At 43.6% G+C, this 25,125-nt stretch overlaps 1 protein-coding gene across 1 annotated transcript; it reads right to left on the bottom strand.

Moving 5' to 3' along the window:
- Positions 1-6,555: 6,555 nt before the first annotated feature.
- Positions 6,556-12,670, bottom strand: LOC119362133 (DNA repair protein RAD5B-like). Its single transcript, XM_037627333.1, has 17 exons — positions 11,578-12,670; positions 11,331-11,464; positions 11,082-11,217; positions 10,942-10,992; positions 10,593-10,751; positions 10,350-10,504; positions 10,179-10,263; positions 9,590-9,796; positions 9,202-9,345; positions 8,952-9,101; positions 8,740-8,807; positions 8,532-8,654; positions 8,327-8,426; positions 8,059-8,171; positions 7,399-7,972; positions 7,219-7,290; positions 6,556-7,102 (listed from the first exon to the last, which is right to left on the bottom strand). Exons 1-17 carry the CDS (start codon positions 12,604-12,606, stop codon positions 6,881-6,883), a joined length of 3,522 nt encoding a protein of 1,173 aa, XP_037483230.1. The 5' UTR covers positions 12,607-12,670; the 3' UTR covers positions 6,556-6,880.
- Positions 12,671-25,125: the final 12,455 nt, after the last annotated feature.

The raw sequence follows: 25,125 nt of genomic DNA, 5'->3' as shown, positions 1-25,125 counted from the left end.
CTCCGAGCCCCTGGCCATCCTGGACTCCCAAGGCAGCGTCTTCAAGAAGAAAACGATGCCGACGCGCCGTCGCCGTCCAATCAAGAGATTTTAGGCTTTCGCCCGGGACCATGGAGTGGAAGGCGAGGAGAGGGTCTCGATGGCGCCCACCAGAGGGAGAACGGCGCCGCAAGCGCCGCCAACATCGTGACCGGCACCACCGGTCAAGGGTTTCCCCCGACCCAGAGCTTGCATCGCCATTGCTCCGCCAACCAGCCGAGCAGGACGTCCGGAGGAAGCCCGCAGACCAGCTAACAAAGGAGGACAAGCATGGTGATGCCACCAACTTCAGATCGGATCCAAGCCCGCCGCTGACTCGCCGCCCAGCACGGCCAAGACGGCGCACCGAGCACCGGCGCCAATCCCCGTCAACAAGGGGGAGACGCCCTCTCCAGCTGTGGCCGCAGGTCCCAGGGGGCCAGATCGGCTTATTTCTTTCTCGACAATCTTGGTCTCTCCTAAACCATAAAATCGCGTGTCACCAAAGAACATATACCAGCCATTATCAAATAGGATCAATATCACTCAACATCACACGCCCATTGCGTGTCACTATTACAAGGTACACAAAACATGACAATTCCTTGTAATGAGCCTCTTGATTTTAGCAATAATAGCACAAAAGGAGAGATCCAACTTCTAATTCTTTTCTGAACTGCACCTATTAATACAATGCATATCAAATTTCGCAAGTTATGTACTTTTTCTGATTGCGCCTACAAATATAATGCATATAAATTTTGTATGTGTAAAAAAGATAGCCTGCAACAATTGGAAAATAACTGAAATCCATTTCACTTGCAATTTAACTCGGTGATGTATACATAGAGATAAATGATCCAAACAAGAGTAACCATAAGATACTTTCATATATACTTTATTATATGCGACCCTACTAAGCGCTGATCAATTATTTTTTGAATTTGAACAATATCAGTAAATTGCATTATGTATCCCAGAACAAGAGTAGACAATTTGCTGTGCAATCTATTTACTATTCAGAGCAAGACTTGTACCCAAAAGAACCAGATCAGATACCAAAAGTATCAACTCACTGGTGTCATTAATTCAAAAAATATGGGCGTGTAATTGTCCACAAAATCACCTAAAAAATTATTACAAGTGGTGCTGAAATCTGTTGTCAAAAAATGGTAAGCAAACAATACAAAGATAGTCCTGAAAAATGTTTTGCACATTACAGAAAATAATCATATATGAATTCTATTAGTAAAAGCAACAGAGCATCACGCGAGGGCCGCTCCTTGACGGGCGTCTTCTCCTCGAAGTTGAGCGCGATGGGCCTGACAACCTTGGGTGATGCGAGCACCCCGGCATCGCCAGCGCCGCTATGCTTCTCGGCCCCAGGAGCCCCTCCGCGGCACGGCCTCCTTCTTGGCAGGCTCGGGCGTGCCGACAACGAGCGGGTGGTGCCTCGGGATGTGCGTGGTGCCGACCACGACGGGGACGGGGGGACACCGGGTTGAGGCGGCGACTCCGCTTCTGGACGGTTGGTGTCGTCGCGGAGGAGCGGCTGTGCGGGAGGACCGGAGGAGGTGGGGACTGGGGAGCGGAGTGTAGAGAGGCCGGCGGCGGAGACGTTTGGACGCAACATGCTGCCCCTCATCTCTTCCCTTGTGCGGCGGCTAGGGTTTGCGGAGGGAGGGTGTGCGTTGCCTCGCTCCGTCGCTCGTGGGTTTTTTCTCGTTGGTTTTCTTTCGTAGGTTTTCTTTCGTAGGTTTTTTTTTTCGACTTGCAGGCCTCGCTCGCTACCTGAGGCATCGCTACCTCCACAGGGGGCATCACTCGACGGTCCAGGAGAAAATCGTTGGGAGGTGGGAGGAGGTACCAAAATAGGTACCAAAAAAACCGGGTGAGGTGGGACGAAAATAAAACCCGGAATGCGACCTACCAACTGAGACATTAGGAGTAGAGATTGTGCTATCTTCCTCCCTTTTTCTTCTTTTCTTTCTATTTTATTATTTAGTTTCCTTTTAGAAAAAGCATGATTTCTTTTGAAATTGACGAACCTTTTTAAAAATTTGCATATTATTTTTTTATCACATAAATTTCTAATTTTTTAAAAGCTCGAGTTTTTTAAACTGTATAAAAACCGGTGGCCGTTTTACTAGGAAATAGCAAACAAAAAAAGAACCTTGTGAACCAGAATTTCAAAAGATTTTTTTTTTCAAATTTTGAACAAAATGTTCACGGATTCGAAAACGTCCATTAAAAAAATGTTTATCACAAACGTGCATGAATGTTCAATGTTTATTTGAAAATAGTTCAACATATATTACCAAAATGTTCACTGTGTATTTAAAAAAATCAATGCATATATTCATATTTGTTTTCAACAATGTTTATCACATAAGACAAATGTTCAATGCATATTCGAAAATTGTTCAACACACATATTTATAGTTTTTCCAAAAATGTTCAGTGCATCATATTACAAAATCTTCACTGCATAATATTCACTAGTTTGGAACCATAATGTTTCGCGCCATGAATCAATCAGTTGAATTCATTAGTTTGGTTGGCAAATTCCAGCAAATAACAAGACTGAGGTCGCGAGTTCAAGTCACTCCAGTAGAACTTTTCCAGGATTTTTTTTTGCGCGCCTGCTATTCAGTAGCTCCAAATGGGCCGATTCACGAATTTAAGAAAAAAGCAGAAAATGAAAGAAAAGAAAGAAGAAAAGGAAGAAAAAGGGACCAAGTGAACACAACGTAATTGTTGTCCGTGTGGTTTGTTGCTTCGATGAACCACGAGTGATCTTTGGTTCGAGCCAACACCACGCGCTAATTCTTTTTAACGAAAAAAATTAATAAAGCGGGCTGGTTCAGCAGGGAGTGCGCGCCATTTGGAATTTTTGTTCTTGTACGAAAAAATACTCTAGCGGGCCGGCCCACCAGATGAATCCCAGTTCAAACGATGACAGGGTTCGATTTAGACCGGGATTGCATAGTTTAGGGTGCAATCGACTGGGATTTTGATTTGAGGGTTCATTTCATCCGACCTCTACAAGTTTAAGGTTTAAAATGGACTTTTTCCTCTGCAGGGCTCGCTCCCGCCTGACACAGCTAGCCGTTGGCGCTACAGGCTGCCATGTGGGCCTTTATGATGGCATGTAGAGGCAAATATGAGTGCTACACGAGCTGACGTACGCTGCCCATGGAAGATTATACTTCAACTTTGTATTGAATTAGCACGAATCGCGTGTGGACGGGCGGTGCGGATAACGACCTCGTGGGGTGGCATGTCCACTCGCGATTTACCGTATTATACTTTATAAATATCTATAAGACCTTTAATATAATATTATTACCGGCCCAACATTTGTTAAATTATGTAATGGTCATTTTGGTATTGAGATATTTATATTCCCATAATACGAGGTGGTGCTAAGTTCAAAACTATTATCTCTTATCTGCACTGTCAACCTGTTAACAACTACATGTATGTTTCATCGATGTGCTACTAATAGATCCAAACGTTATAAGCATATGCCAATATTGAGGTTCATGAGTGAGATTGAGGACCAAACATGACAACCGAATGTGCAAAGACAAGGTAAGTGCACACATGCCCGCTCAGGTGGCGCCCCAGTCTCTACTATCCACTTATAAGACTAAGGGCTTCTTTAGATTGGTGGAGATTGAAAACATATAAATTGGGAAGCGTAGATTTTTCTTTTTTAAACACAGTACAAAGGTAGATGCTCACATACATTCAACTCTATGAATTCACGCATACCCTATGCTAATGAGCACCTCCGAGATACTGAGCCGGCACAACATTTTGAGATTGAAGAAGTCTCCATGGACGCATTCATAGTCGAGCGGGACGTCTTCTTCCACTAAACGCACATCACCGAAAGGCCAGAAAAATGCAACCATCGGTGCCACTTCTAGGACTTGAATCCTGGTGGTTGGTTCCACCACAAGGAATCTAACATTTGAGCTATGCTCAATTTGCGGAAAATATAGAACTGAGATGACCTATTTTATTATGTTTTAGTTTTTATTTTGTTTTCTTTTGAGGTTAATATCGATGCCACTAATTCATTACCTATTTAAAAACCTATTTGTTTTGTGCAACTTTCAACATTATATGTTTATTATTACATATACTAAAAAGTGCAATTTATGCGTAAATTGTGTGCAAATTTTATCATTATTCATTTTTTTTCACTTTCTTTCTTCTTCAAGGGTAGTACCACTGCTACTATACTTCATTTATTCTTAGATTTTTTTGTGTGTGTGCTTGTAAGTAAGTATACATGCAAGTACGATACATCATGTGTGTAAATTATAGTAGAGAGCAAAAATAACACTGTATATGCTTATTTTTTGCATATTACAAAATGTGCAATTTTAGGGCAAACTTATATGAAAGTTTTTTTATTTCTTTTTTTCTTCAAGGGTTTCATTCTTCCCTAGAAAACTTCATTATTTTTTTTTTAATTTTCTTTCTTCTTAAAGGGTTTCATTCTTCCATAGAAAACTTAATTAATTTTTTTTGTTTTTGTTTTTTCAGTTTCTGTCTTCTTAAAGTGTTTCATTCTTTCCTAGAAAACTTCATTGTTTTGTATTAGTTTCATTCTTCCCTAGATAATTTCATTATTTTGTTTTTGATTTTTAATTTTATTTCTTCAAAGGGTTTCATTCCCTAGAAAACTTCATTATTTTGGTTTCGTTCAATTTTTATTTTATTTCATTTTACTTATTTAATGGTAATACCAATATCTTTCCAGTATTATATGGTTGTCAATATTTTATTATTGTTGTTTTCATCATCTTCTCCTTAAATGGTAATACCAATGCCAACAATTCATTATTTCTTAGACAACTTCATTTTTCATTTCCGTGTGTAGGTATACATGCAAATACCATACAATATGTGTGCAAGTTATACTAGATTGTGAAAATTGCACTATTATATGTTTATTCTTTGTGTAGTACATAAAGTGCAATCTGAGTGTAAAGTTGTTTGCAAGTTTTTTCTTCTTAAAGGCAATACCGATGATACGAATACTTTTTTTTCCTAGAAAACGTTATTATTTTATATGTACATACAATCATTAAAGAACTATACAAACGTATGCGTGCTTTCATTTCTCATGCATGTACTCCTATCCATTCAGCTTAAAAAGTTGAACTGTGAATGGTGATGTACGTGTGACCCATCGGTCATCCATGCATGACGTGTCGAACAATTGTATGCATGCATGTACGAGTGTAGCCAAACCCTGTTGTGGACGTGTAAAGGCAGGCAAATTTTACAATTTACAAGTGATGTGTAAGTTTTCACAAGATAAGAGCATCTTCAACGGCCGCGCGAAACGGCGCGCGCGGGGTAAACGCTGCTTTTAGCGCGCGCGGGGCGCTTTGCCGCGCTCCAGCGGTGGCGGTATAATCACGCGCGGGAATCGTTTGCGCGCGCGCGAAAAGGCGTCAGCTCGCGCCTCATTTTTTGCGCACCGCTTCCGGCGCGCCTATAAAGTGCGGCGCGCGCCACGCGCCTCTCCACACCTCTTCTTCCTTCCCTCTCTGCCACGCACCGCTTCCTTCGCCGTCGCCGCGACGTGGAACCACGTGCTGTCGGACGGCGAGGGCATGGCGCAGTTCCTGGGGGCCGTCGGGGAGCTCGCACGCGGGGCGTCCCCGGCTCCGTCCGTCACGCCGCTCCGCGCCGACAACGGCTCGCTCCTGGGCCTCCCGCCGTCGATGGTCGCCGCGCAGAAGCAGGGGGGCAGCTCCATGCTCAGAATGAACCTCGCGCTCCTGGACGTCACCGTCCCCGCCGGCCTGATCGGCCGCGCCAGGGCCGAGTTCGACGCCGCGGGCATCGGCGCCCCGTGCACGGCGTTCGAGGCCGTCGCGGCGGTGCTGTGGAAGTGCCGGACCCGCGCGGCCGTCGTCTCCGTGTCCGACGAGGCCCCCGTGGCCCTCTCGTTCGCGGCCGACATGCGTCGGCTCGTCGGCGCCAGGCCCAGGTACTACGGCAACTGCACGGTGCTGCAGCCGCTGACCTCGACGCACGGCGCGATGGCGAACGGCGCCGCCGCGGACGTGGCGAGGCTGATCCGGCGCGCGGAGAGGATCCCCGAGCTGCTCGCCCCCGGCGGCGCAGCGACGGAGCAGGGGGCGGTGGCGCTGACGTACAGCACGCTGGTGGTGTCGAGCTGGAGGAACCTGGGGTTCGAGGTGGCGGACTTCGGCGCCGGGAGGCCGACGCGGGTGACATGGCACTGGCACGGGGAGGAGACGACGGTGCCGAGCTGCGTCGTGTGCCCGCCGGGCACGGACGGCGACAACGGCGGGGTCAGCGTGACATCGCTCTTCGTCAGGCCGGAGCACGCCGACGCCTTCCTAGCCGAGCTCGCCGCCATGTCGCCAGCATCCATGCCATCACCATCACCATCACCATCACCATCACCATGAATCTGTAAACTTGTACAGCTGTGATAGTGGAAGTTGTAATAATAACTCAAGCATGAAAAAAAGGCTCAAATGATGAATTTTTTTACTTGATGATTGAACAGAGGATCAGCTCCTCATTTCAAACAAATTCTTCCCAAGATTTCTCCTTCGAATTCAAGATAAACCACTAGACAAAATATACAGCTGTCTGGCTTTGTGACTGAGGACACATGAACAAAATTGGAAGGGGGCACAACACACACCCATTCCATCCCCATTCACAAAGGTCTGAACCTTCGGCCATCTTCCCTACATACTAGTACTACTATAACTACTACCAAGGGCCTGAAGCTACACTACTACTGCTGCTACTATACAAAACCCTGGAGTACTCCCATGGCAGCAAAGGAGCTCCATCACTTGAAGAGCATCTTGAGCTCCTCGATGCGCGAGCTGCGGACCTCCTCGTCCGTCAGCGCCCCGGCGATCATCCGCTGCTTGCGCGCCTGCACCTGCTGCATCCGCTCCTCCACCGTGTCCCTGACGATGAACCGCCTCACCTGGACCGCCCTCTTCTGCCCGATGCGGTGGATCCGCATGATGGCCTGCTCCTCCACCGCAGGATTCCACCATGGATCCTGTATCGACGGAGAACAGAAATTGTCACATATTGTTACCACAGGAAATGTATCACCAAGCAAAAAACAGTTCACTGAATTCACTGGAACGACACAAAGGTTTAAGGTGGAATTACCATGAGGAAGACATTGGAGGCAGCAGTCAAGTTCAGGCCAACACCTCCAGCTTTGAGTGACATCAGCAGGACCTAATTAATTTCCATTTCCAGGGATAAAAGATCAGCAAATGGAAATGCTTCAAGAAATACTTTACTTTTCTAAAAAAACAGAGCAAGTAAATAAATGAGCATGCATACCAGTTTGTCCTTGCTTTGACTGAACTCATTGAGGACCCTCTCCCTGTGCTTCTGGGTCACCTTCCCATCAAACCTCAAGAACTTGATCCCCTTCTGGTTCAAGGGGATCTCCAAGAGATCAAAGAAGGAGGTGAACTGGCTGAACACGATGCTCTTCTCCCCCTTCTTCCCGAGGTCCTCCAGGGTCGCGAGGAGCCTCACCACCTTGCATGAATCCTTCCAGTTGTTCTTGGCGTCCACCTCGTAGCGGCACTGGACGGGCAGCATGATCAGATCGGCCTTGGTGATGGGGCTTCGGCAGATAGGGCAGGCTCCCCCCGCCGGCGTGCTCCAGCAGGAAAGGAGGCACTCGCGGCACATGCGGTGCGCGCAAGGGGTGATCACGGGGTCGTCGGAGGTCGACTCAAGGCAGATAGGGCACTCCGCGGCCGTGCCTTGGCGGATCTCCTCAACGACATCCTCTACAAATGCTCGCGAGGGTACAATGGCACGGCATCCAGAATCGTTCCGTGCCCCTTTAAGGAACCGTTCCGCTAGCTCGTCTAGGTCGGTGTACTTTTTGGTATCAGCTTTGCTGCATATTTTGAAAGTTCAGCAAAGGAATTAGAAGATGAGCTGATGAAATGCAAGACAGTGGTTTTGTTGCGTTTAGCGGCTAACCTGATGACCAGGAAAGGGTGATCACAGCACTGCCTTAGACGAAGAAGTAGCTCAAGAATGTTAGCATAGTTGTTAAGAACATTGCCTTGTGCCACAAACTTATCGAATTGAACCTGTTGGAATGGAAAGACCATTTTGGGTTAGAAATGAGAAGAAACTTGTCCATGAACTATTAGATTCTCGCCAAGATGAACAAGAAATATAAAACTTCCATCCTTCCAGTAACTAATCAACAAAATTTGGCCCATGAACTCTTTGAACCATATACCTTTGATCTCCTGAAAAGCGCTTCATAGAAATCACGTTCCTCGATAGACTGTTCGCATTCCACAACCTCAATGTTAGCCGGTGGGAGGACCAATATGGGCCTGAAACAAGCAGCAGAGTCATGTGGTCAACAATAGTTCCAAGAGGAAAGGCACTTATTTATGCAACTAAGAGTTTCAAAGAAATACAAAATAAGAAATGCATACTTTCCCATCTTGTCTTTTGTTTCCTTGGTTCTCCTCAGCATGAGCGGCCTAAGAATAGCTTTGACAAGCTTCAATCCCCTCTCATCACCATTCTCATAAGGTCTCTGAATCAGCTTCTGCCACCTACAGGGACATCAAAACAGCTTGTGAATCAGGTTATAAATTTTCAACCACAAGTATTTGTAGTGAAAATATGATAAGGCCATACCAATTTGAATTACACCATGGCTCTACACGTAAGAAGCAAAGAAGACTGTAAAGGTCCTCCAAATTATTCTGCAGCAAATGTGATCATATAAGCTACTGTTTCCAAAAACCACAAAAGAATGGATAAAAAATTCCAACAATTTCAATACTTGGAATTATCGCATCCAAACATGTGATGTAAAACAAATACAAATGCAATGGCTGAAAACACACCTGCAACGGTGTACCAGTTAGGCACCATCTGCATTGCGAGCTTAACATGTAAGCTGCTTGGGCAGCTTTAGTTCTGGGAGACTTGATTGTGTGTGCTTCATCAAGCACAATTCTATACCAATCTATCCTGTGAAAGGCACTGCTGCCATCCTGTGAAGGTATCACATTCATTAGCTAAATGAGACAAGGATGTTTTCCAAGAAAAGCTATTATCTTCAAACTGGACATATAAGACCATTGACAAACTTACAGCTTTATGAGCTGACTGAAGGACACCATAGGTCGTCAAGACAACAGTATGTTCAGCCATCAATTTGAGGTCACCAGTTCTATCACCGCCATAGTATACAAACACAGAAATTGCTGCCGGTGTTGAATGTGCTTCCAGTTCATCCTACAAGCAGGGATAAGGAGGACAGTGCTCACATTATTTACTTGTGTAGTAAAATTTTCTCACGGACAAACAAGTTGACTGAACATGCAAGGAAAAACATTATAAAACTGCAATCTAGCACTGCAGTTTCAGCTATTCTGACTCTAGGAGTTCACTGGACAGAAAATGCTAGATATCTACTAAATAACTGTAACCCCAGAGAGATTTAACATTTTTATATGAATCACTCTGTTGACATGCTTACCTTCCATTGACCCAATAATGCCATGGGACACACAATAAGGGTACCTCCTCTTATAGAGGGGGTCGAAGTGCGTGTTCTGGTATCACGACCTCTTACAGGCCTTATTATGTCTCTTTCTATGTAGTTGGACTGCTCCCCCCTTGGATTCGACAGTATCAGGGCAATAGCCATGACAGTTTTGCCAAGACCCATTGCATCTGCCAGTATCTACAAAGGCAAAGATAACACATAAATACTTCTCACAATAGTACCACATAACTATGATCCGGTGAGGCAAATGAAAGCATTGCAAGTACATAAGCAAATATAGAAACAAATTTCAAAGAATCATATCTTAGGCTTAAAGTCTATCAACTAATATCAGTGTGGTAAGCGTAGTGTCACCAAACATGCACAAACAGGATTTCAGAATCCTCAACAAATGGCAATCATAAGTATTCATTTGCTATTGGAATAGTTAATGAACAATTCAAAACAGTATTAGCAAATCAATTAAGAAACAACTAGATGCAAGGCAAAATGACACCCTACATTTTCCAATATAATGTAAACCAGGCACATACATGAGGAACCATCATAAAAGACTTACCCCTCCTCGTGTCGTCTTACTTAAACTTGGAAACTTGGTTGTCGCTTCACCAGAGAAAACATTAATGTACACAGCAGGGGCCCTCCTGGGAAGACAAACAATTCAGTGATTAGCACTGACCATTATCAAAATTCTTTTAAAGCTATACAAATAACACGGAAAAGCACACACTTGTCAGCAATAGTGTAGGCACTAAAGCAGGGATCAATGGCATTTTTTGACTCATCATCATCAATGCATCCCTTCTCCAATTCTGACATCCAAAAGAGAGCTTCTTTCTGATACGGTTTGAGAACAGAAACAAGAGTGTGTGGTGGCTCTGCTTCCTATTTTACATATTGTAGACCAACATTAGTTTTCACGCAAATAGAATAGTATGAGCAAGAGTGAAACAGAAATGTGCTTTGTTGTTACCTTCAAGTCATATATTTCAGCTGTGCCAATAATTTTGTTCAAGGCAGCTTCCGAAATGGCCTGCTCATCAGCGGCTTGCTCCGGAAAAGTTTGCCCAGATGTGCGACAAGTTTCAAGTCCAACAATAGGTGTTGATTCATCATCTCCATTGGCATCACCCTAATTTATGTAACAGAAATTTTAATAAGCTAGCATCAAAGTTAGATGTAGAAAGGCTAACAAATGTGGAACAGCAACAGAAAACAAGAGGGTTTGATTATCAGGGTATACTTGTTTTGCTATAGATGCTAAAGACACACACTGAATAATTTGGGACAGTAACAGATAACAGGAGGATTTTTCAGCTCACCCTCAGATTCCACGGCCGCTTTCTCGTGAGCTCATCAAGAGTGAAATCAGCCTGCAAAACAAGCATGTATACTGAATCAGTCATTCATCATCAACACCACAAGAACTGCATATAGCTGAATAAATTGGCTTCCGTTATACCTTGATAGACGCCCTTAGCTTGAGTAATTTGAACAGAGCATGGAGAGGGTTGTCTGAATAATCAACATTTGCAGGAGCAAGCTGGCTCAAGGATGAGTTGTCGCCTTCGGTGAACACGGACTTGTGGATGTAGAAGCTGCATGAACAACATCTAGCGTTGATCAGACTTGCAGACAAAATTGAGTAATGTACTGAAAACAACAAGATAAATCAGACAGCAAAGCACATTGTATCATCACCGGTCATTACCTGACATAGAGCAAGATGTCCTGCATCAGGCTCAGTTCCATTGTCGGAAACACGATCTTCCCCTGAATCTTGACTTTGGAAGAGTTCACCAGCGGGACAAGGCACTTTGTCCACTCCGGAGACAGCTTTCCAATCTGCATAACCATCACAAGTTGCACGAGATTAAGATGATTCTGCACGGAAAGATATCAATTCCTATCATGAGTTCGCAATGCATCATTCATGAGATTAATTGTGAGCAGCTCACCTCTCCGGCGCGCTTGGTGGAGAAGCGCACAATCTGTAGCAACGACGCCGCCTTCTTGGCCGACATCTTGATGCCGCAGTTGACCCGGTCGTAGGACGGGAAGCCGAAATGGACGATCTCGCCGGCGTCCAGCATCCGCCTCCCGCTGTGCGTGGACAGCCCGGCGACGTAGGACTTGTCGACGAGGAACCAGTCGGGCTCCGGCGGGAAGTCCCCGACCTCCGCCTCCGGCGCCGCCACCACCATCTTCCAATCGCTCTTCGGCGGGGCCGCGGTGGCCCTTGCCGGCTGCGGCCGCTGCCGCTGCCGCTGCGGCGGGTTGGGCATCTTGGCGGGCTCCCGCGGCGGAACGGCCCGGATCGGCTGCGGGTCGTACATCTGCGCGGCCTCCTCCGGCGGAATCGCCCGGATGGGCCGCGGATTGAGGTACGGCAGCGGGTGCGTCGCCGTGAGGTCGACCAGGTCCTCCTCTTCCCGGACCCTCTTCTTCGGCCTCGGCGCGGCGTCGATGACCTCCGCCTCGTCGTCGTCGCAGTCCATCTTCACCGGCCGCGGCACGAGGCTTATGCCGCAGCCGCCGGCGCGGGGGCGGGGGCGGACGCTGGTAACCTCCTCCTCCTCCTCCTCCTGCTTCTCCTCCTTGACACGGCGCGGCGGCGGCAAAGGGGCCCGTTTGGCGGGAGGGGGGCAGAGAGGCCGCTCCTTCTTGGGCACGCCGACGGCCTCGGCCTTCACCCTGACCGTCGGCGTCGGGGCAGCGGCAGCGTTGCGCTCCGCCTTGACGCGGACCTTCTCGGCGTCGAGGAGCGCGTCGATGGCGCGCTCGGCGGCGGCGTCCGCGTCCGCGTCGGCGGCGGCGTCGAGGAGCGCGTTGATGGCGCGCTCGGGGTTGCCGCCGCAGCGGGAGAGCGCGGCGAGGACGCGGGCCTCCGGGAGCGCGGCGCCGAGCACCGCGCGGACGGCGGCGACCTCGTCGGCGAAGAGCTCGGCCTGGCTGGGGGACTCTTGCCAGACGCCGTCGCCCGTCATGGCGGCGGCCGGCGGGTCGGCGGGAATGGTAATGGAATCTTCCGGCGGCGGTCTGTGGAGGGGGCGGGGGCTGGCGCGAAGGTGGATTTGGTGCGCGGGAGGCGCGGCGGACGGCGGGGAGTGGGGGTTGGATTGAGAGGAAACCGGCGGGGGTGCGAGGTTTTATGGGGATTTATCTTTTTGGCGCGAGAGGAGGATAATGGTTTTTGGCGGGGGAGGGAAAGTGAAAAGATTAGAACAGCCAAATGGTGGCGGTGGGGGCTACGTGGGCCTTGCCAAGTTGGGGAAAGTATCTAGTGCTTTCAGGCTTGGGGTGCTCCCGGTACTCCAAATGTCCGAAAAACATTTTTAAAATGTTCAAAAAATTCTGAAAAAAATGCAGCACATTGACGGAACATCGATGTCTCTTGTCACAAAATTTCAAATCAAAATTCGAAACATTGCTCGAGATACAAAAATGACAAATTTTTGTACATAACATAAGTTGGGCTTTAGTTTTGGCCCATTATCACATTGATGTCAAATTTGTTATTTTTGTATCTCGAGCAATGTTTCAAATTTTGATTTGAAATTTTGTGACAAGAGACATCGATGTTCCATCGATGTGCTGCATTTTTTTTAGAATTTTTTGAACATTTTAGAAAATGTTTTTCGCATCGGAGTACCGGGAGCACCCTAGGCCTGGGAGCACTAGATACTTCCCCTGCCAAGTTGGTATGGGCACTGCCATAGTTTACCGGCCATCTAAATAAAGACCCCACCCCTAAAAAAATCTCTCAAAGAATCTAAGTGAAGTTTAACACGTGTTGGATGTGCCTTCTTCGCGCTTTTGAGGTTGTGTAACTGACCTTGAAGATGCCTGGTGTCGGAGCTAGATCCAGCAGATCCCTCGATAGGGTGCACGGCATAGCGATTATGTCATAGGAAAACAAGGAGTAAGATTTACCCAGGTTCGGGACCTCGCGATTGAGGTAATGCTGCATGTGTATATTATGATTGGGGTGCACAAAGTACATGTATGAACCAAGGGATTGTCTTCTTGTGTAAGATGTTCTATCGACGAGCCCGGACCCCGGTTTATATAATATATTGGGGTCCCTAGGGTTACAAATTCTAGTTTGCTACGTCGGTGGAGGTAGAGTCATCCACGACTTCGTCATACTTATCTTGTATAGCAAGTATTCCAGAATCTTTCCGTACATACCGTCAGTATATAGCGTAATGAGCCGTCCAACGTGGCGCATAACGAAACCGGCCTAGGGGTCCTTGGGTTGGGCCACCAGATTAGCAATCCACATGGTGAGGTACCCTTGGGCCGTGACACCATTAGTAGCCCTTGAAGCGGTCTTCAAGCTTGACCGCACCTTCATCAGCACCGAGTTGCACATCGTCTTCGGGTCGCTAAGGTTGAAATTGGTTCTTCAAAACTTCCTTGACAGCATTTGCATGCAGCTGGCCTCCGGCTGTCAGACTGCCTCCGAAGTAGCGCGTCCCACCTTGGCCTTGATTTGTTGATGGAGATAGACGACTTGCATCACAAAGTTTCTCACGCAACCAGCTTCCTCATGTGCCGAATTCCCTTGCCATGTCTTCGAAATTCAACCTGGACGGTCCTCACAGACCAAATCGGTCTTATCAATAGGTCCCACATGAAAGGACGAATATGGTTAACTAGAGAGGAGCTGAATGGTCAACTAACGTTTTTTATCTTCTTTTTCAATTTTAGGGATACGATAAGAGAATAGGTTGTCTAGATATGTAGCTAGGGGTACAACCTATACGACAAACTCAACAACAATAACGTTCACAATACTATTGAAAGTGTGTTTAGAATAGCGTCAACTTTAGTTAAAAAGAACCCCACATATTTGGCGAGTGTTAAGTCTTATGATTTTTTTTAATAAAACTAGGTTTGGAGAGGTCATGACTTTAGTTGATGTTAATCCCACTACTTGGAAGATCATAAAATCTATATGCATGTGGATCATGAAAAGAATGTTTTATATGATAGCAATATTGTTGAATTTGATTATAATCCTACATGTAATTATTATGAGAGAGGCAAGTATGGTTATAGAAATCTTCATGTTACTAAGTTATCTCTCTTTATGATAAACATATTAATGCTTCATTCTTCTTCCTTGCACATGTCAGTATTGCTTGCTCTAATAATTTATTTATTTATAATGTGCCTATGCATAGGAAGTGGGTTAGATTTAAATGTGCTTGTTAGATGCTATATATATGTTGCTCTTTTGTTGTGCTTCTTATGCACTTCCATCTATCCAGATTTTGATAGCCTGCTACTTCTTGAGCTTGCGTTGGTTTTTTTCCTTGAAAAGGAAAGGGTGATGCAGTAAACTAGAGATAAGTATTTCCCTCAGTTAGAGAACCAAAGTATCAATCCAGTAGGATACAACACACAAATCACCAAGACCTGCATAAACAATCAAACAACTTGCACCTAACGCGATAAAGGGGTTGGCAATCCCTTCACAGTTACTTGCAAAAGTGAGATCTGATAGAGATAGATGAAACTAAACAAAAGGTAAAGTAAATATTTTTGGTATTTTTGGTTTATAGATCGGAAAGTAAAAGATTGTAAAATAGTAGATTGGAAACTTATATGATGGAAAATAGACCCGGGGGCCATAGGTTTCACTAGTGGCTTCTCTCAAGATAGTAAATAATACGGTGGGTGAACAAATTACTATCGAGCAATTGATAGAAGAGGGCAAAGTTATGACGATATCTAAGGCAATGATTATGAACTATAAACATCATGTCCGTGTCTAGTAGACCGACTCCTGCATGTATCTACTACTATTACTCCACACATCGACCGACTCCTGCCTGCATATAGAGTATTAAGTTCATGAAGAACAGAGCAACACATTAAGTAAGATGACATGATGTAGAGGAATAAACTCAAGCAATATGATGTAAACCCCATCTTTTTATCCTCGATGGCAACAATACAATATGTGCCTTGCTGCCCCTACTATCACTGGGAAAGGACACCGCAAGATTGAACCCAAAGCTAAGCACTTCTCTCATTGCAAGAAAAACCAATCTAGTTGGCCAAACTAAACCGATAGTTCGAAGAGAATTACAAAGATATCAAATCATGCATATAAGAATTCAAAGAAGATTCAAATAATATTCATAGATAAGCTGATCATAGATCCACAATTCACCGGATCTCGACAAACACACCGCAAAAGAAGATTACGTCGGATAGATCTCCAAGAACATCAAGGAGAACATGGTATTGAGAATCAAAGAGAGAGAAGAAGCCATCTAGCTACTAGTTATGGACCCATAGGTCTGAGGTAAACTACTCACGCTTTATCAAAAGGGCAATAGAGTTGATGTAGAAACCCTCCATGATCAAATCCCCCTCTGGCAGGATGCCGGAAAAGGCCCCTAGATGGGATCTCAAGGGTACAGAAGGTTGCGGCGGTGGAAAAGTGTTTTCTTGGATGCTTCTGGTGGTTTGGGGATATTTGGGAATATATAGAACGAAGAATGAGGTCAGGGGAGTCACAAGGGGCCCACAAGGTAGGGGCGCGCCCTACCCCCCTTGTTGCCGCCTCATGGCTCTTCTGACTTGATCTCCAAGTCTCCTGGGTGTCTTCTGGTCCAAGAAAAATCATCGCGAAGGTTTCATTCCGTTTGGACTCGATTTGGTATTCCTTTTCTGCGAAGCTAAAAAACAAGGAAAAAACAGAAATTGTCACTGGGCTCTAGGTTAATAGGTTAGTCCCAAAAATAATATAAAATAGCATATTAATGCATAAAAACATTTAAAAAGATAATATAATAGCATGGATCAATAAAAAATTATAGATACGTTGGAGACGTATCATAGCCTCTTCGGTATCTTGCATTGCCCACTCTCACATCGAGACATGGTGCATCCTTCGCCTGTACATCTAAACCCTGTGGGCGATTTCCTCTTGCCCTTCTACACATAAAACGTCTTTCTCCTCAAAACAACCACCATACCTCTATGTATTATGACATTTTCATAGCCATTTTGAGATACATTGACATGCAACTTCCATTGGTACTCTTCATTACATGACCTATGGTTTCATTATCATTTTGCTTTGCATGATCACATAGAGATGACATGATAGTTGTGGCAAGGCCATTATTCGTCATTGTTTTACATGTATGCTAGATCATTGCACACCCTGGCACACTACAAGTGGCATTCATTTGTGGTCATTATTTTCATTTTAGGGTTGTAAGTAAATAAAAGTGTGATGTCCATTAGAGTGTGCCTCTACGTGTGAGATAAAGGAAAGAGGCCAAAGCACCCAACACAAGAAAGCCAAAAAGAGCCCACAAAAAATGAGAGAAAAAGAGAAAGGATCACACTACTATCCTCTATACACACATGTGCTTCATAGTAGCACCTTGCACTTTACATAGAGACTTTTCATATTCCTCTTTTTTCTTATGATAGTGGGATTTTTACATTATTTGCACTTGACTTGCATATTCTGATGATGAGATTTATCAAATGCTCGAGGATGTGAGCGAGCAAGTTGGATGCACACCCACTTAGTTGCATTGGGAGAACTTCCATACACTTATAGCTCTGGTGCATCGTTGCATGCCAATCCCTACTCCTTGCATCAGTATCTATTGTAAGGCCTCTTCATTGTCTAACGACCAGCTGCATTGATGTGAGACTTTATTAATTTTGTCTTTTTATAAAGTCCCCACCATTATTCATTTGCCATCCAAAGTGCGAAGACCAAGGTTTGTGAATTTAACAGTAAGCGAAGTGCTAAGTAGTTGAAAAGGGCTCGCCATGGATTCAGTTACTTGACTGAAGCTCTAGGTGTGCTGTGATAAGATGTTTGAATATGATAAAGCCTTAAGTGTTTGAGAACATGAATATGATATGCATATGAGTATTGCTTGGCATTACATGAAAACATCAGACCATGAAAACAATAGTAATTTTGTTTACACATTTTAATGTTAGTTGCTTGTTATCAATTGTAGACTATTGCTTTGAAGCACTTTTATTCTTGAGTTCACACCATTTCACATCATTTGATCAAGATTATGCCAGAGTAGCATTCAACATAAAAAAATACATTTGTCTATCATTTACCTACTCAAGGACGAGCATGAATTAACCATCAAATACATTAGTTTTCAATGCACAAAAGCATAAAAAATACCCGAACAAAACTGCGCATCAGGTAAATCTTTTAGCATGCATGAGCAATCGATCAAATTCTCAATATAAACCACCACCAAAATGAACTGGTAAAAACGACTTAAAGCTTGTTGAAGTATCAAGGGGTATTATTCAAGAAGCAATGTTTTCTAAGAAATAGACATAAATGATTTGTTTGTAAAATTGTATTCAACTAAAGAAGTTAATCCACGAATACCTCGAGCATCATTGGTGGCGTGTCGAGGTGAAATGAGTGCCTAAGAGCTAGTGGTCAAAAAGATGGAGACATTGGAATCAAGGGAGTTGGATCATTAACATACCTAAGCCTGAACCAAGCCACCCACCACCTCAGAATAGATAGTAAATATTTCAAAAAGGGATGATAAATCCGTGAAAGTGAAATTACCAAGCAATTATATTGCACAACTGACCATTACAAAACCATTATATTTAATACCAATAAAACACCCTGATTTAAAGGTTTAAGAAGACTATCATCCAAAAAGGATATAGTCATAAGAAAGGTAGATTATCAACAAAGTATTTGTCGCGAAAAAATAGGAGAAGTATACACAAAGAGGAAAAAAAATAACATCTCCATGATTTTGAAATTTAAAATGGGCTGGTTTTCCAGGTCTTGCAAGTTCACAGCAGAGAGACAAACACGTATGTAGTCAAAGTGACCATCACATTACTGCACTCTATATGAGAAGGTCTATCTTATCCATCTCTAAAAATATTCACCAATTTGAATGAATAGATGTCTTATTAGTATTCACAGTTTTAGGAGACAACATTCCTTGTAATCTATAGATTTCACTTTAGAACTTGAACATCCCAAAGGGAAACATCCGACATAATAAGTTTCTAAACCACCAAAAAAGTTGTTTTTTGTATCACTCTCATACTTGTCCACAGTTACATGCTTTCCTTTTGAAGATTCAGATTTTTGCAAGAGGAATTTTCTGAAATCATAATTCCCTATGCATTACATGTCGTAGAACAAGGATGTTTGCAGCCCAACGAAAACATGCTGCTCTGCTGATTGAGCATAGCTACATAAGAAGTTGGGTTTATATATGCAATTTTGATTCCAAGAAGAGATATAAACCGGACTCGGTTGCATGACAATAAAGAGAATAACACGAGTCCTCTGACTCATGATAATGGGATACCTTCGCTCTGCTCACCTCCAAGTAGCAAAACAATACTTTAGAACAAAGTGGACAAATCTTAGTATTACAAAAGATTAAATTGCAAACAGGAGCAGGAACAAGAACCAAGATAAACAAACCTACCTTAGGATCTGTTCCCTATTTTAACGGCAAATGACAACTTTGTATACCTGCAACATCATAACTAAAATTATAACACACACACACACACACACACACACACAGAGAGAGAGAGATAGAGAGTTAACAGTTGCAAATTTTAATAGAATACTTGTTGGATCCTTGTGCGCCTTCGCTGGCTTCACTGGCGCTCGATCCCCTCGTGCGCCCGTGCTCCCCCCAGCGCCTCCTTTGGGTTTTCCCTATTTGATGTGTGTTGCATCCAATTGCCGGTGCTTCTGAAAGGATCGAGAAGAGGTGTCTAGAAGGGGGGGGGTGTGATTAGACCCTCAACAAGCAAAAGTAGCCATTTTTATGTTCTTCAAGTTGAGGTAGAGGTTTAGCACAATTTTAAGCATTCCTAATACATTTCAAGCAAGCATGGCAAGAGTATAAGCAGCGGAAAGAGTAAAGCATGCTAGTTGCAAGAAAGTGAAGGGATGGGATTGGAGTGTGCAAACACAATGAAGACATGGAGATTTTTGGCGTGGTTCCGATAGGTGGTGCTATCGTACATCCACGTTGATGGAGACTTCAACCCATGAAGGGTATAGGTTGCGCGAGTCCATGGAGGGCTCCACCCATGAAGGGTCCATGAAGAAGCAACCTTGTCTATCCCACCATGGCCATCGCCCATGAAGGACTTGCCTCACTCGCTCGGGTAGATCTTCACGAAGTAGGCCATCTCCTTGCCCTTACAAACTCCTTGGTTGAACTCCACAATCTTGTCGGAGGCTCCCAAGTGACACCTAACCAATCTAGGAGACACCACTCTCCAAAAGGTAATAGATGGTGTGTTGATGATGAACTCCTTGCTCTTGTGCTTCAAATGATAGTCTCCCCAACACTCAACTCTCTCTCACAGATTTGGCTATGGTAGAATGAAGATTTGAGTGGAAAGCAACTTGAGGAAGGCTAGAGATCAAGATTCATGTGGTTGGATTGGGATGTCTTGGTATCAACACATGAGTAGGTGGTTCTCTCTCAGAAAATGAGTAGTGGAAGTGTAGGCACGTTCTGATGGCTCTCTCTCTTAAATGGAGAAGGGGGTGGTGGGGTATATATAGCCTCCACACAAAATCCAACCGTTACACACATTTGACCCAACTCGGTCAGACCGAATATAAGAACTCGGTGAGACCAATTCAGTTCAAAATGTGAGCTTTAGGAATCTCGATGGGACCGACATGATCAACTCGATGGGACCGATGTGCTAGGGCTAGGGCAAAACCTCATCTCGGTGAGACCGATTGCATAAACTCGGTGAGACCGATTTCAGTAATGATCAAACACAGCGTTGGTCAGGCAAACTCGGTGGGACCAATTGCACATTTTGATGAGACCGAAATAATTGCAATAGGCAACAGAGAGTTTGCAAGGCCATCTTGGTGAGACCGAGAACCATATCGGTGTGACCGAATTGTCTAGGGTTTCTGGCAGTGGCTATGTCAAATGAACTCGGTGGCGCCGGATAGATCAAATAGGTGGGGCCGAGTTTGACTTTAGGTTTTGGACCTATGTGGAAATGAGAAAGTGGCTGAGGGTTTTGGAGCAATATCACTAAGAACTTTGAGCAAGTAGACCATTAAGCAACACCTCATTCCCTTTTCATAGTATTGGCTTTCCTATGGACTCAATGTGATCTTGGATCACTAAAATGAAAATGAAGAGTCTTGAGCCTTTGCCAATCTTTGCCCTTAGCATTTTGAAGGGGTTCCACATCCTCTTGTCCTTGCCACGCCATTGTTGAACTCATCTAGAATGTACTCGATAAAAGTATTAGTCCAACAAGAGATATGTTGTCATTAAATCACCCAGGGAGCATGTGTGCTTTCAATCTCCCTCTTTTTGGTAATTGATGACAACATACACCAAAGCTTTAGATAAAGATATGAATAGTAACAAGTAAAGCTTTGGAAGGACATGTAACATGCATAGGCCCCCCTACATGTATGCAATCATGTAAAGATGGAATATAAGAACATGTGAATGCATAAGCATGTCAGAGCAAGCAATGAGTTACATGTATCTTGGCCATATGCATCAGAGTAGATGAGATGATGTAAATAGAATAGGTATACCTACATGTTGATGAATCCTTCTTGCAAACAATATGTGCAGCAGCAAGAGATCATCATGCACATCAGTGTGATGCATATACTTACCTTGTGGTCTTGAGCTGGCTTTGGAAGAGATGAGCTTGAGAAAACAAAGTTAGATAACACAAGAACACTCTAAATAAAGCAAGTTCAGGAAACCACAAGAGTACCAAGACTGGGATGACATGTAGTGAGTGAGTACTTAGTACTCCATTTGGATATAGACATGTCTTCAAAGATTAAAGATATGCAATGATATCCAAAGATTTTCTTCCCTTAGATATGAAATCTTTCTCCCCCTGAAACTAATATTGGATAATGGGAGAAGGTAGGGTAAGAGAAAATCAGAGCAAGAAACTTTAAAGCAAGAAATGGTACAATCAACTATATTAACATGTCTTTCCCCTCTTAAAGACATGTGACTTCTCTCCTCTATTGATAACAAGCATCTGGAGAAGCTAAGATGTGCTTTCTCTCCCACGTGATAAGCTTGATGTGCTCTCTCTCCTCCTTTGACATCAATTTCCAAGAAGGGAACTTCTGGAGTATGAGTCAATTAGGTGTGGTCCTTGAGTCACACTACAAAGCAGCATGCAATTTATGACGCGGGTAGAGGATAAGAATCTTTGAGTGGAACTGGAAAAGATGTGCAAAATACAATGGCAAAAAGTTTTCTTCAGTAATGAAATCGGTGACACCGAGTGGTTTTTCATCGGCAACTCCGAGATATCAGAGCCGCTAAGAGTGCGCATCAATCAGACCGAGCTAGTCCTTTTCAGTTGAACCGATGAATTATACACAAGGAACCCTTGTAATTCGGTCTAGCCGATTTGCTGGACTCGATGTGTCTAAGTTCAATGTAGAGGAACAATCTTGTCAACTCAGCTCACTTGGCAATTGAAATTTCTCAAGGATTTGCAGGGAATTTACTAAAGATTTGCAATGAATTAGATAAGGAAGCACACAAAATAAAAGAGATCTAGATGAAGTTTTTGTTTTGATAAAAGGAAACACAAAGACAGGAACAAAGAAAAACAAAGGAACACTAGAGAACTTCATCTAGATGGGGTCGGTGACAAAGTCACCTATGTTAGAGTATATTGACTTAGGAGTCAAGTGAGGTCACTTGATCACAGGTCATACTCCTCGTTTAAGCTCAAAATGGGGTTACCATTTTTTGTTTAAGCACTTTGATGTATTCACACCTCGTTTAGTTGTTTTGACTCATGATTTGGGTCAAAGCTTCTCTAAGATGGAATAACATACCTTGGTTTATGTTGACCTTGGTCATGTAGTTGAACTTGTGTTGGATGCTCAAGGTTGATGTAGTCCATCAAAAGTTGAGAGCACCACTTGTAGTTTGAGTTCATCTTCCTACATGTGCTAGTCTTGCAAGGAAGATCACTTGTGTATCCAAAATGACAATCATGAAACTTGATACCAAATGAAATTTTATATATAGAAATTGTCAAAGGATATGTTGAGTGCGCTCATCCTTCCTTGTATTTCACAACCATATAGTAGAAACTTGGTGATGTAGAGATTGCTTAAGATGTGAGTGACTTGTAATCTCATGGATTTGGGCTCATCCAAGTACCTACAAGGGTTAGATAACATGCAAGGGTACAAGTATAGATCCAAGACATATGATCAACATCTTAAGAGAAATATCAAGGATTAGTCATAGAAAGGCTCATTCATGCCTTGCATGCATCTAGGTGGAGTTCTTACTCCAAATTTGAGGCATCAATGATGTTTAATTCACTTAAACGGCAAAACACTTTCTCATCAAGTGGTTTGGTGAATATATTCGCCAATTGCTTATCGGTACGAACATGCTTAAGATTGATGTCTCCTTTAGCAACATGAACCCAAATGAAATGATGACGAACTTCAATATGCTTAATCCGAGAATGTTGCACGGGATTGTGAGCTATCTTAGTAGCACTTCCATTATCACAAAGCAATGGAACATGTTTCACATGTATCCCATAATCCTTAAGGGTTTGGGTCATCCAAAGTAATTGAGCACAACATGATTCGGCAGCAATGTATTCCGCTTCGGCGGTGGATAAGGATACCAAATTTTGTTTCTTGGAGGACCAAGATACAAGAGATCTACAAGAAATTGACAAGTACCTGAAGTGTACTTTCTATCAACCTTGTGTCCGGCATAGTCCGAGTTGGAGTAGCCAACAAGATCGAAAGAAGAGCTCTTAGGATACCAAATGCCAAAGTTTGGTGTATGAATTAAGTATCTCACTATCCTTTTCACAGCCTTAAGATGACATTTGTTAGGGGCCGCTTGATATTGTGCACGCATGCACACACTTAGCATAATATCGGGACGGGAGGCACATAGATATAACAATGAACCAATCATAGAGCGGTAAACCTTTTGGTCAACCGGTTTGCCATCCTTAGTCAAGTCAAGATGTCCACTAGTAGGCATGGGTGTTTTCATATCTTTGCTTTCTTGCATATTGAACTTCTTGAATAAGTCCTTGGTATACTTTGTTTGGGAAATAAAGTTACCCTCATTAGTTTGCTTGATTTGCAAACCAAGAAAGAATTTCAGTTCACTCATCATAGACATCACAAATTTCCCCGACATTAGTCTTCCAAAATTGTCACTAAAACGAGGGTTAGTTGAAACCAAATATGATATCATCCACATAAATTTGGCACACAAATAATTCACCATTAACCCTTTTAGTAAAAAGTGTAGAATCAATTTTCCCAATTTCAAAGCCTTTTTCAATAAGAAACTTAGTCAAGCATTTATACCATGCTCTAGGAGCTTGTTTAAGACCATAAAGAGCTTTGTGAAGTTTTTAAACATGATCGGGTTTCTTAGGATTAACAAAGTCGGGAGGTTGTTTGACATAAACTTCCTCCTCAATCTCACCATTTAGAAAGGCACTTTTTATGTCCATTTGATATAAAGTAATGTCATGATGATTGGCATAAGCAAGTAAGATGCATATGGACTCAAGTCTAGCAACGGGGGCATATGTCTCACCGTAGTCCATACCTTCAACTTGAGTGTAGCCTTGATAAACGAGACGAGCCTTGTTGCATACAACTTTTCCATATTCATCTTGCTTATTTCTAAACACCCATTTGGTTCCAATGACATTGTTCTTCTTATCAGGCTTTTCAACCAACGTCCATACTTGATTCCTCTTGAAATTGTGTAGCTCTTCATGCATAGCGTTCACCCAATCCGGATCATCAAGAGCTTCTTCAACCTTCATAGGTTCAATACTAGAAATGAATGAATAATGTTCACAAAAGTTACCCAAACGAGTTTTAGAGCGAGTAATTCTCCCGGTTTGAATATCATCAAAGATTTGTTCGACGGTATGATCTCTTGAGGCTCTTGCTCGAACTTGTGAGAGCTTTTGTTTGGGTCGGGGTGGAACATACTCTTCATTGTCTTGTTATTGCTCTTGTCCTTCTTCATTGTCGTTGACGTTGTTGTTCTCTTGTGGAGGTGGAGAGGGAGGTCGATGAGGTTCATATTGTTGTACTTCCTCGTTTCCTTCATCTTGACATGTTCCACTTGTGGATGCCTCCAAGTCAACTTGTGGTTCACCTTGTCGTGAAGTTGAGGCTTTCACTTGAATGGACGAGGTACTCTCCTTTTCCTCCGTTGGGTGAATCTTGCCAATAGACAAGTCTTGAATTGCTTCTGAGTGATCTTTATCTCCTACATCAATTGGCAATTGCTCTACTTGCAAGCCGTTAGATTCATCAAACTTTACATCTACCGTCTCTTCAACCTTTTGGGTGAAATTGTTGTAGACTCGGTAAGTGTGAGAGTTTGAGCCATAACCAAGTAGGAAATCTTCATGAGGCTTACATGCAGATTTTGAATGAC

Source organism: Triticum dicoccoides, chromosome 2B (assembly GCF_002162155.2).
Source record: "Triticum dicoccoides isolate Atlit2015 ecotype Zavitan chromosome 2B, WEW_v2.0, whole genome shotgun sequence".
Taxonomy (NCBI): Eukaryota; Viridiplantae; Streptophyta; class Magnoliopsida; order Poales; family Poaceae; genus Triticum; species Triticum dicoccoides.
The sequence above is the reverse complement of the archived record's forward strand: the minus strand, read 5'-3'. Positions and strand labels throughout refer to the sequence as shown.